The sequence below is a fragment of the Sprattus sprattus genome (genome assembly GCF_963457725.1).
Source record: "Sprattus sprattus genome assembly, chromosome: 21".
In the NCBI taxonomy this organism is placed as follows: domain Eukaryota; kingdom Metazoa; phylum Chordata; class Actinopteri; order Clupeiformes; family Clupeidae; genus Sprattus; species Sprattus sprattus.
In genome coordinates, this window is record NC_137919.1 from 12284524 (window position 1) to 12297023 (window position 12500).

The window sequence follows — 12500 nt, forward strand, 5'->3', positions numbered from 1 at the left end:
AGTTACATGTACATGTTTAGAGAAATAACAACACAAAATAGATCTCAGTATAGAAGTAACATGTACATGTTTAGAGGAATAACAACACAAAATAGATCTCAGTATAGAAGTAACATGTACATGTTTAGAGGAATAACAACACACATGAGCAGGTGTAGTTCTCTGTATCTTAGCTGTAAACATTTAAAGAGACACTTTTGATAAACTTCTTAGAGTATGGGTTTGTGTGTGTGTGTGTTTGTGTGTGTTGTGTGTGTGTGTGTGTGTGTGTGTGTGTGTGTGTGTGTGTGTGTTTGTGTTTGTGTGTGTTCTTAGAGAATGGGTTTGTGTGTGTGTGTGTGTGTGTTCTTAGAGAATGGGTTTGAAGCATGGGATGATTTCACATGTATGGACAGACAGGCCAGTAGACACGTGTAGGAAACTAAACGTGTGCATTGTGTGTTATATAAAGAACATAAAAACTACACGTGTGCATTGCGTGTTATATAAAGAACATAGAAACTACACGTGTGCATTGCGTGTTATAAAGAGAACATAGAAACTACACGTGTGCATTGCGTGTTGTATAAAGAACATAGAAACAACATGTGTCCATTCCGTGTTATATAAGAAACATAGAAACAACAGGTGTGCATTGTGTGTAATATAATGAACATCGAATCAACTGGTGCATAGAGAGGATGAGTGAAAGGAAAGGCAGACTGAGTGAGTCCTTGTCTGAAGACGCTGATTTGAACATCCTTGAGATGAAGGCCCCTCTTTCTTTTTAAGTAGTGAAAGAAGCCGCCCATGTGTCTGTTAACCCTGGCCAAGCCACTGTGACCAGAGAACAAGTCAGCATTAAAGCGTGCTTTTACTGTGAAATGGGCACAGTCTGTAGAGACCTTTAATGTGAAATGCATTTGAGGGGCTTTTATTTTGAAAGGGCAGCTGCCCGTCTCGCCTGAATGGAGGCTTTTAATGTGATACGGGCAGCTGGTCAGTTTGAATGGAAGACCAGCGGCCATAAAGCCCACCTCTGTCCAGTCCTCCAGGGACACGAGGGACAGGAGAGAGAGGGACAGGAGAGAGGGACAGGAGAGAGGGACAGGAGAGAGAGGGACAGGAGAGAGGGACAGGAGAGAGAGGGACAGGAGAGAGAGGGACAGGAGAGAGAGGGACAAGAGAGAGAGGGACAGGAGAGAGAGGGACAGGAGAGAGGGACAGGAGAGAGAGGGACAGGAGAGAGGGACAGGAGAGAGAGGGACACAAGAGAGAGGGACAGGAGAGAGAGGGACAAGAGAGAGAGGGACACAAGAGCAAGGGACAAGAGAGAGAGGGACAGGAGAGAGAGGGACAGGAGAGAGAGGGACAGGAGAGAGGGACAGGAGAGAGAGGGACAGGAGAGAGAGGGACCCAAGAGAGAGGGACAGGAGGGAGAAGGATATGAGAGAGAGGGACACAAGAGCAAGGGACACGGGCGAGCGGGGCGACAGTGGTACAGGAGGTAGAGAAGTCGTTTAGTAATCAGAAAGTTGATAATTGCTAATTGCTCCTGATTTGCAGTGTGCCATCAGTGTAAAATGTAAAATGTGTATACATGCTTGGAAGTCGCTTTGGATAAAAGCGTCTGCTAAATGACGAAATGTAATGTAAATGTACATGAGACGAACAAAAAGACGAGACACGGTCATGTTTCTCCAAAATTTAAGTCCTCTGCTCTGTTTTCCACTCGATCTGTTTTCCCCTCCGTTGAAAAGTCCTCTCTCAGTGTTCTTGTCCTATTCAGCAGTCCTCTGCTTTTCCCTCTGTGAATGACTGTGAGCCGTCTCGCTCTTAACGTCCTTATCTCATGCCTCGGCTGCCTGTACAACACTGGTCCCTGTTGGAACCCTTTTTAAATGTAAATATAAGAGGACACTTGATAATGCTCTGTAATGTGCACTCTTGTGTTTTCTCTCGCTGTCCATACTATCTCCATCCCTAAGCTTTTTAAATGGCATCCCCCTGTTTCAGACCCTACACTCTTTCAATCATCACCCTCTTCTCTCTCTCTATCACTCTCTCTCTCTCTCTCTCTCCCTCTCTCCCTCTCACTTTCTCTATCTCTCTCTACCTCTCTCCCTCTCTCTCTCTCTCTCTCTTTAACCTCTTTCTGCCCAAACCACGTTCACTCCAACATTCTCCCGCTCGATCTTCGTCCTAAATATAGTCACCCTTTTTCTCTCCTTCTTTAAAGGTGCAGTCTGCAAATCTAATCCAACACACTGAGCAATACACTATGCCAACCAATCAACAACAATGTTTCAGGAGCACTGAAGGGAGGGGTGTATTTGATTGGCTGGTCACTAGCAACAATAATTCGTCAAATTCACAAACTGCACCTAAAATCTCATTCTGTTCCAACCACTATAACATTCTCTCCTTCATTTATTTGTTTCTTTGCTGCTCTCTATGTCTCTGTATATCTTATCTCTCTCCGTGTGTACGTTTGAATGTGTGTGTGTCTGTGTGTGTGTGTTTGTGTGTGTGTGTCTGTGTGCTTACTTTTTCAGGACCATGACGACTGCCACGCCCCCCTCCTCACACAGCCCCTCCCCCCAGAAGGTGTGCCACTCGCAGACGCAGACGGACGTGCTGAAGCCTCTGCTCGGGGGCGGGGGTGGAGCAGGGGGCGGGGGGGCAGGGGGGGGTATGAGCCCAGCGGCGCTGAGGAGACGCAGACGGGTCCTCTCCAAGGACGGCCGCAGCAACGTACGCATCGAGCACGTGAGCGGCCGCAGCGCCCTCTACCTGCGCGACCTCTGGACGACCTTCCTGGACATGCAGTGGCGCTACAAGCTCTTCCTCTTCTCCGCCACGTTCGCCGGAACCTGGTTCCTGTTCGGCCTGCTGTGGTACCTGGTGGCGCTGGTGCACGGGGACCTGCTGGGTGAGAGAGAGGCCTGTTGTGGTACCCTAGGTGCACTTTTACATAAGGGCAAAGAGAGAGAGAGAGAGAGAGAGAGAGATAGAGAGAGAGAGAGGGAGAGAGAGATGGCAGAGAGAAGGAGAGACAGACTGAGGGAAGGACAAAGGAAAGATGATAGAGTGAAATAAATAAAAATGAATTAGACGCAGCAATCCAGCAAGGCCAGTTGTCCACTTCTGTCAAAAAAATGCCCCGTAATAGCTTCCCTCTTGGCCCATGGTACACCTCTCCACACTACACTAAAGAAGGAGAGAGAGAGTGAGATGGGGAAAGGAGGAGAGGGAGAGTGAGAAAAGGAGGTGGAGAGAGAGTGAGAGAGTGAGAGAGAGAGAGAGAGAGAGAGATGGGGAAAGGAGGAGAGAGAGTGAGATGGGGAAAGGAGAGAGAGGGAGAAAGAGAGAGATGGGGAAAGAGAGAGAAAGAGAGTGAGATGGGAAAAGAAAGAGAGAGAGAGTGAGATGGGGAAAAGAAAGAGAGGGTGAGATGGGGAAAGGAGGAGAGAGAGAGAGTGATGGGGAAAGGAGGAGAGAGAGAGTGATGGGGAAAGGAGGAGAGAGAGAGTGATGGGGAAAGGAGGAGAGAGAGAGTGATGGGGAAAGGAGGAGAGAGAGAGTGATGGGGAAAGGAGGAGAGAGAGAGAGTGATGGGGAAAGGAGGAGAGAGAGAGTGATGGGGAAAGGAGGAGAGAGAGAGTGATGGGGAAAGGAGGAGAGAGAGAGAGTGATGGGGAAAGGAGGAGAGAGAGAGTGATGGGGAAAGGAGGAGAGAGAGAGAGTGATGGGGAAAGGAGGAGAGAGAGAGTGATGGGGAAAGGAGGAGAGAGAGAGAGTGATGGGGAAAGGAGGAGAGAGAGAGTGATGGGGAAAGGAGGAGAGAGAGAGTGATGGGGAAAGGAGGAGAGAGAGAGAGTGATGGGGAAAGGAGGAGAGAGAGAGTGATGGGGAAAGGAGGAGAGAGAGAGTGATGGGGAAAGGAGGAGAGAGAGAGTGATGGGGAAAGGAGGAGAGAGAGAGTGATGGGGAAAGGAGGAGAGAGAGAGTGATGGGGAAAGGAGGAGAGAGAGAGTGATGGGGAAAGGAGGAAGGGACAGAGACCAGGTTGTTGATCAGACTGCTGTGATTCATACTGTTGTGCCTTCACACCAGCAGACAAAGACAGAAGGAGGAGAGAAGAGAGGTAAAGGTATGAAGGGAAGGACAGATAAGGTGTAGAGTGAGAGAGGGATAAAAGAGAGGGATAGAAGTTCTCAGAAGAAGAACTAGTTCTCACTGGAAACAGTGTCAGTTCAAGTGCATGTTCTCATTATGAACAATGTCTGATTCTTTCTGTCGTATTCCACCTGAACCCGCATCCCCCCCCCCCCCCCCCCCCTCTGTAGAATTTGACCCTCCCTCCAACCACACCCCCTGCGTGATGCAGGTTCAGACGCTGACAGGGGCGTTCCTCTTCTCTCTGGAGTCCCAGACCACCATTGGCTACGGCTTCCGCTGCATCACCGAGGAGTGCCCCGCCGCCATCATCCTTCTCATCATGCAGCTGGTCATCACCATGGTGATGGAGATCTTCATCACCGGCACCTTCCTCGCCAAGGTGAGGGCCCGGCAGAAAGAATGTTCTGGAACACCAAAGTCTAACTGGATCCTCTTCCTCTCTGAAGCCCTCTTCCTCTCTAAAGCCCTCTTCCTCTCTAAAGCCCTCTTCCTCTCTAAAGCCCTCTTCCTCTCTAAAGCCCTCTTCCTTTCTGAAGCCCCCTTCCTCTCTAAAGCCCTCTTCCTCTCTGTCTTCCTCTCTAAAGCCCTCTTCCTCTCTGTCTTCCTCTCTAAAGCCCTCTTCCTCTCTGTCTTCCTCTCTAAAGCCCTCTTCCTCTCTAAAGCCCTCTTCCTCTCTGAAGCCCTCTTCCTCTCTGTCTTCCTCTCTGAAGCCCTCTTCCTCTCTAAAGCCCTCTTCCTTTCTGAAGCCCTCTTCCTCTCTAAAGCCCTCTTCCTCTCTAAAGCCCTCTTCCTTTCTGAAGCCCTCTTTCTCTCTAAAGCCCTCTTTCTCTCTAAAGCCCTCTTCCTCTCTGTCTTCCTGTGACGGGGCACCTGAGTGACCCGCCACTGCAGCCTGTTGGTTGCAGCCTTACTGGACTGGGTGCAGTTGTTTTGGCATGTGTGTTGCTTGTTCTATGTTCATATACGTTTACATGTTCCGTTAGCAACGTCTTTCTGTTTAAATAACCACACAATTTCAAGTCTTGTCAAATGTTCTGTTTATTTAGTTTAAAATCATACTTCATATTCTTATATCTCATCGCGTCTGTCTACTGTTGTTTAAGTCTTTGTCTTGTGTGCGTCTGTAAATTAGTGGAGCGATTATTGCGCGATTAAGCGTGAGTTTTTAAACTGTACCGGGTTAACCCGAAGTATTCTATTTGGCTGATTTATCATGTGTGGCTATGTCGTCACCGAGCCTACTGCATACTGTTTGTAGTCTGTGTTGCCCAGCTGATTGGGACATTGTTTAGTTAAGTATGGTTGCTGTGAGCCACAGGTGTTGGTGCCTGAGCCGATGACACACCTGTTATTGATAATTGGCATGAGCCAATTGGAGGTTGATGTCTAGGCTACTTTAACTCTCCTTTCCTTGGTTCGGGAGAGTTGCCAGTTTAACGTAAGTCCTTGGAGCTCTCACTGGACTAGATCCCTGGTCCTTTTACTTGTGTTTGCTTTTCATTTGTTCCTTGAGAGTGTTCGTGTTTAATAAGGCCTATGCCTTACGAGCTCTCATCAGACCAGCTAAGGTGGTCATTTTTATAGTCGACTATTGTGCTTAATTGTATTGAGGCTTTGATGCCCTTGCATTTGTCTTTATTGAAATGTTATTAGTTATATTAATTTAGTATTGTCATTGTTTTTACTGCTTTATGCCTTATTTGGGTAAATAAAAACCCATCTTTTGAACATCTTCTCCCTCCTGAGTCCTCTATGAGTATAACATCTAAGCTCTAACCGTGACGGCTATCCCGACCTTTAACACTTCCTCTCTGTCTTCCTCTCTGTCAGCCTCTCTGTCTTCCTCTCTGAACCATCTTCCTCTCTGCCATTCTCTCTGTTTATATTCTTAGTTTGATCTTCATCCTCTTCGTTGACTGTCTGAGAATAACCAAAACACCGGAACATGTCTATCATTCCTTCCTTCCTTGTCTACTTCCTTTCCTACTTCCTGTAACCTTTCCTTCTTCCCTATCTTTCTGGTATGTGTGTGTGTGTGTGTGTGTGTGTGTGTGTGTGTTTGTGTGTGTATGGCTATCTGCTTGGCACCTGTCATTAATACAAACTCCTCGCCTTATAACCCACTTCTGTATTTTCTCTTGCTGCGCTGACGATGAGTTCTCATCAGAGTAAGATATCTGCAGCACACACACACACACACGCACACACACACATGCACACACACACACCCACACAGACAAACACACAACTCAGAGTCAGATATCTGCAGTACACACACACTCAACTCGAGGAAATATATCTGCAGTGTAAACTCAAAGTCGGTGTCTCTTCATATGTACTCTTAATCAGATCATTGACACAGAATAAGACCTAAGATGCCAGTGTCATGTGATCATGTGGGTTGGTGTGTACTGTCCGGTGGTTTATAGTGTGTGTGCTGTCCTGTGGTTTAGAGTGTGTGTGCTGTCCTGTGGTTTATAGTGTGTGTGCTGTCCTCTGGTTTATAGTGTGTGTGCTGTCCTCTGGTTTATAGTGTGTGTGCTGTCCTGTGGATTATAGTGTGTGTGCTGTCCTGTGTTTGTGTTAGTGCTTTTGCGTCCTGTGGGTGTCTGCTAGTGTTTGTGCTTTTGTGTCCTGTTATAGCTGAATATCTTGTAGTATGCGAATAGCTCTTCATGAGAAGCTCCTAAACAGAACATTTTCAGTTCATTTTGTCAAGGGCCAATCAGGCCATATTATTCTGAAAGCTAATATTACATTATATAATTGGTGTGAGTGTGTGGGTCCATAGGTGTGTGTGTCTATAGGTGTGTGTGTCTATACGTGTGTGTGTGTGTGTGTGTGTAAATGTGTACCTGAATATGACCATGTTGATTTCTCTGCTACCCACAGGTGGCTCGGCCGAAGAAGCGTGGTGAGACGGTGAAGTTCAGCCAGCACGCCGTGGTAGCCAATCACGAGGGCCGGCCCTGTCTTATGATCCGCGTGGCCAACATGCGCAAGAGCCTGCTGCTGGGCTGCCAGGTGAGTGTGTGTGTGTGTGTGTGTGTGTCTGTGTCTCTGTCTGTGTCTCTGTCTGTCTGTGTGTGTGTGTGTTTATGTGTGTGTGTGTGTGTGTGTGTGTGTGTGTGTGTTTATGTGTGTGTGTGTGTGTGTGCGTGTGCGTGTGCCTGTGCCTGTGTCTGTGTCTGTGTCTGTGTCTGTGTCTGTGTCTGTGTATCTGTGTATCTGTGTGTGTGTTTATGTTTATGTGTGTGTGTGTGTGTGTGCGTGTGTGTGCGTGTGCGTGCGTGCGTGTGCGTGCGTGCATGCACGTGTGCGTGAGTGTGTGTGTGTGTGTGTGCCTGTGTGTGCGTGTGTATATTTGTTCATGAATGACCTGACTTACCTCTAAGGTTACATGAAATCCATTACTATGGAGCTTTTTACACCTGGAATTAAAATGCGTCTCGTATCCAGACTGTATCTAGATACACACATGTGTCCCCAGTGTCAGCTTGAGGTCAAACTACAGGTGACTGGCAAGCTGCTGAGTGTGTGTGTGTGTGTGTGTGTGTGTGTGTGTGTGTGTCTCAGGTGACTGGCAAGCTGCTCCAGACGTCCCTTACCAAGGAGGGGGAGACAGTGCGTCTGGACCAGAGGAACGTGGCCTTCCAGGTGGACACGTCGACCGACAGCCCCTTCCTCATCCTCCCCTTGACCTTCTACCACATCATCGACGACAGCAGCCCGCTCAGGGCCTGGGCAGCCAAAGGTACCCACAGCAGTGCATCCTGGGTAGGAAGTGGGTTTAGGGGAGGTGCAGGGAGGTGCAGGAGGTAGAGAGGTGGGTTAAGGGGAGGTGCAGGGTGGTGCAGGTGATAGAGAGGTGGGTTTAGGGGAGGTGAAGGGAGGTGGGTTTAGGGGAGATGAAGGGAGGTGCAGGAGATAGAGAGGTGGGTTTAGGGGAGGTGAAGGAAGGTGGGTTTAGGGGAGGTGAAGGGAGGTGCAGGAGGCACACTGCCTAGTCTCCATGGGAACACACAGCTTGGTCTACTTGGGAACACACTGCTTGGTCTCCATGGGAACACACAGCTTGGTCTACTTGGGAACACACTGCTTGGTCTACTTGGGAACACACTGCTTGGTCTCCATGTGGATCTTTTTATTTTATATGGAAGACCCTGTACAAGCAATCACACTGAAGTTCCGGCATTTTCTAGAGATACACTTGGCTCTAAGCATTGTTTAGGAGGACTGATGGAAGAGGTAACCGTTGCGTGTTCTGTGGAGTGGTACTAACAACTGTACTGTCACGCAAGTAGTAATACATATTATAATAATGATATGTATAATATATCATAATAATGTAGTTATTATTATTTGGGTTCACCACACCCAAAGCAATGCAAGCTACACGCACAGACACAAACCTTCTGCCTTCACTAACAAACCTGACTCACACAATGATTGCTTCAAATGCACTGGACAGTAGCAGAGAAGTGCGCTGGAGAGACGAGTGCTGCCCCCCAGAGGTTTGGAGTGGGTCAATTGGTAATGTTGCAAGAGCACAGGTTTGGCCAGAGGCGGGAGATGTTCGTGTGGTGTGTTGTGGAGAAGAGGGGAGAGGGTAAATGTTCGTGTGTGTGTGTGTGTGTGTGTCTGTGTGTGGTGGGTGGGGGGGGGGGGGGGGGGGGGGTGGTGTGTTGTGGGGCAGAGGGGAGAAGGTAATCTAATTGGGAAGAGGTCGGAGTGCAGGAGGTCTGGGTTGGGATGGAAAGAGGGGCTTGTTGTCTGTCTGGGCAGAGAGGTTACGTGTTTTTGAAGGGGGGGGTGGTTACTGGAACGCAGGGGGTATGGGGGGGGGGGGGGTCATGCCTGGTGTAGATGCTGGAGGGGGCATGGGGGGGTCATGCCTGGTGTAGATGCTGGAGGGGGTGAAGGGGTTCCGCAGGGGGAGTAGACTGAGGAGTAGGTGTTGGCAACAACAGATAGATTTTTCTCTCTTTCTCTTTTTTCTCTTTTGCTCTCAAGCTCTTTATCACACGCTCAATTTTGCTCTCATTCATTCTGATTGTTGCTCTCTCTATACGCCCTTTTTACTAATCTAGTTTCCATCTCTCCCACTCTCGCTTTCTTCTCTTTCCTCCACTCTCCACTTTCCCACTCTGTCTTTCCTCCTCTCCCTCTCTCCCTCTCTCTCTCCCTCTCTCTCTCTCTCTTTCTCTCTGGACTGGAATGTGTGTGTGTGAGTGCCAGACCAACTCATTAGAACACAAAGCAGTACAGTTCCTGGTGCTGACACGTAGAGCACAGATCCAGTTACTGAAGAGTTACTGTCGCTCTCTCTCTCTCTCTCTCTGTGTGTGTGTGTGTGTTTATGTGTGCATGCGTGTGTGTGTGTGTGTGTGTGTGTGTGTGTGTGTGTGTCCAAATTTCAGGGGCTAACGACAGATGAAGCCATTAGAGCACAGCCTCTGTCTCCTGTTGTCTCTCCTTCTCTCTCTCTCTCCCTCTCCCGCGTCCTCCTTCTCTCTCCCTCTCTCTCTCTCTCCCTAGTCCTCTCTCTCCCTCTCCCTCGCTCTCTCTCTCTCTCTCTCCCTCTCTCTCTCTCTCCCTCTCCCTCGCTCTCCCTCGTCCTCTCTCTCCCTCGTCCTCTCTCTCCCTCTCCCTCGTCCTCTCTCTCCCTCTCTCTCGCTCTCTCTCTCTCTCTCTCTCTCTCTCTCTCCCTCTCCCTCTCCCTCTCTCTCTCATCCTGTAACCTGTTTCCTTCCTCCTTTGCTTTACCTGCTTCTCTCTTGTGCTCTCACTCTTTTTAATGGAGGCTCGTACTGCAGTGGTGTGTGTGCTCTCTCTGTTGTTTAACCCTTCTTACCTCACAGACACACACACACACACACACACACACACACACTTCACACATCAGAGTATATACCACAGCGTGCCATTCACAGACCCTTTGCACACACACACGAGAGTATAAACCACAATCTGCCGTCCACAGACCCCTCGCACACACACACACACACACACACACACACACACACACAGACACACACACACAGACACACGCACACACACACACATACACACACACAAGAGTATAAACCACAATCTGCCATTCACAGACCCCTCGTACTGAGCACATGTAAACCCCCATTTCCTGTTCCTAGACTATTCTACCGCAGTGAGGTAGATGGACAGAAAAACGGAAACACAGAAAAATAAATCACGGCCGGGTCTGTCGGTGTTCAGTAGCAGTGCTTGAACAACCGCATAATGCTGTTTGTATGAAAGTCACAACTAGAGTCACAACTAGAGTCACATTATTAAGACAAAACTAGAGTCACAACTAGTCACATCATACTGTTTGTACGAAAGACACAACTAGAGTCACAACTAGAGTCACATTATAAAGACACAACTAGAGTAGCAACTAGAGTCACATCATGCTGTTTGTATGAAAGACACAACTAGAGTTAGTGTGATGAAGATAGTGTGAGAGAAGCAAACAGGGAGACTGGAGTAATAAGTATTCAGTGTCTCTACGATCTAGAAAAGTATTCAGTGTCTATACGATCTAGAAAAGTATTCAGTGTCTATATGATCTAGAAGGCCACTAACAGAGAAAGCCTGCAGTAATAAGTATTCAGTGTCTATCTATATGATCTAGAAGGCCAGAAACACAGAAAGCCTGGTCAGATGCTCAGTGTGCATTTCCTGTCAGTCATCTCATAGTCAAATATGTATTATTATATAATGTAATGTAAAACATACATTTTCATTCCCTGTCGTTTACTTAGCAGTCGGTCTCTCTGCTCCGGTCTCTCTGCTCTGGTCTCTCACCACGAATAGCAGTCCATGTCTCCACATGGCAATCCCACAGCGGAATCCTTTCAATGTCATACAAGTCCTATTCAGTCCTAGGAAGGGAGAATAACACGCTGGATGTGTCTGGGGTCTGGTTCAAGGTGGCAGGTATAATAACACGCTGGATGTGTCTGGGGTCTGGTTCAAGGTGGAAGGTATAATAACACGCTGGATGTGTCTGGGGTCTGGTTCAAGGTGGCAGTTATAATAACACGCTGGATGTGTCTGGGGTCTGGTTCAAGGTGGAAGGTATAATAACACGCTGGATGTGTCTGGGGTCTGGTTCAAGGTGGAAGGTATAATAACACGCTGGATGTGTCTGGGGTCTGGTTCAAGGTGGCAGGTATAATAACACGCTGGATGTGTCTGGGGTCTGTTTTCAAGGTGGAAGGTATAATAACACGCTGGATGTGTCTGGGGTCTGGTTCAAGGTGGAAGGTGGGGAAGGTCTTGCTGACCATGTGAATGTTAATGAACGCGGCGCCTCAATGTGCGAAGGCTTCTGCCGTCATTTCACTTAATGGTAATGTGATACATTGTTGTGGGGGAAGGATTCGAGTTACAACTACTTCAAAAGTATATGAAAACACCCAAAAACGGTGTCTGCCTGTGACTTATTTCTGAAGGTGAAAGTGATTGTGTGGATGGCACACAGATATTGAAAGTACAGTACCTTCCTGTTTGAAATGACTCCATGCACCTTGTGCTAGGTACAAACCCATAAGCCACTATTTCCATTCACCGACTCCCACAAGAGCTAACAGCTCCCACAGCTACATCGTCCCACACACACACACACACACACACACACACACACACACACACACACACACACACACACACACACACACACACACACACACACACACACACAGACACACACACACACACACACACACACACACACACACACAGACACACACACACCAGCACCCACAGCTACATCATCCCTAATTACCCTGTCATTGTCATATGATGCCTATCAGGAGGTTTCATATATTCCCCTTTTCTTCTCTGTAGCTCAGCGATGGACTGTCTCTATATTAGCTCAGAACTCAGCTTTACCATCACAGCTTGCCAGGGGTTTATGAATATGTGGGCTTCATTGCCAAGTTGGATGGAGATTTCAGATGGCCTTATCTGTGGCATCCAGCCTTGGCCCCCGTTCCCCCCGTGTGTTTCATCCAGCCTTGGCCCCCGTGCTCCAGTGCGTTTCATCCAGCCTTGGCCCCCGTGCTCCAGTGCGTTTCATCCAGCCTTGGCCCCCGTGCTCCAGTGCGTTTCATCCAGCCTTGGCCCCCGTGCTCCAGTGCGTTTCATCCAGCCTTGGCCCCCGTGCTCCAGTGCGTTTCATCCAGCCTTGGCCCCCGTGCTCCAGTGCGTTTCATCCAGCCTTGGCCCCCGTGCTCCAGTGCGTTTCATCCAGCCTTGGCCCCCGTGCTCCAGTGTGTGGCATCCAGCCTTGGCCCCCGTGCTCCAGTGTGTTTCAT

General features: G+C 48.6%; 1 protein-coding gene across 1 annotated transcript in view; it reads left to right on the forward strand.

Moving 5' to 3' along the window:
- kcnj10a (potassium inwardly rectifying channel subfamily J member 10a) overlaps positions 1-12500 on the forward strand; it is a gene marked incomplete at its 3' end in the record, with an annotated part of 28511 nt that overhangs the window by 8559 nt on the left and 7452 nt on the right. Inside the window, exons 2-5 of the mRNA XM_080859930.1 lie at positions 2535-2911; positions 4329-4540; positions 7054-7185; positions 7738-7915. Coding sequence (XP_080716056.1) covers positions 2539-2911; positions 4329-4540; positions 7054-7185; positions 7738-7915 — 895 coding nt within the window. The 5' untranslated portion in view covers positions 2535-2538. The remainder of the gene's footprint in view (positions 1-2534; positions 2912-4328; positions 4541-7053; positions 7186-7737; positions 7916-12500) is intronic.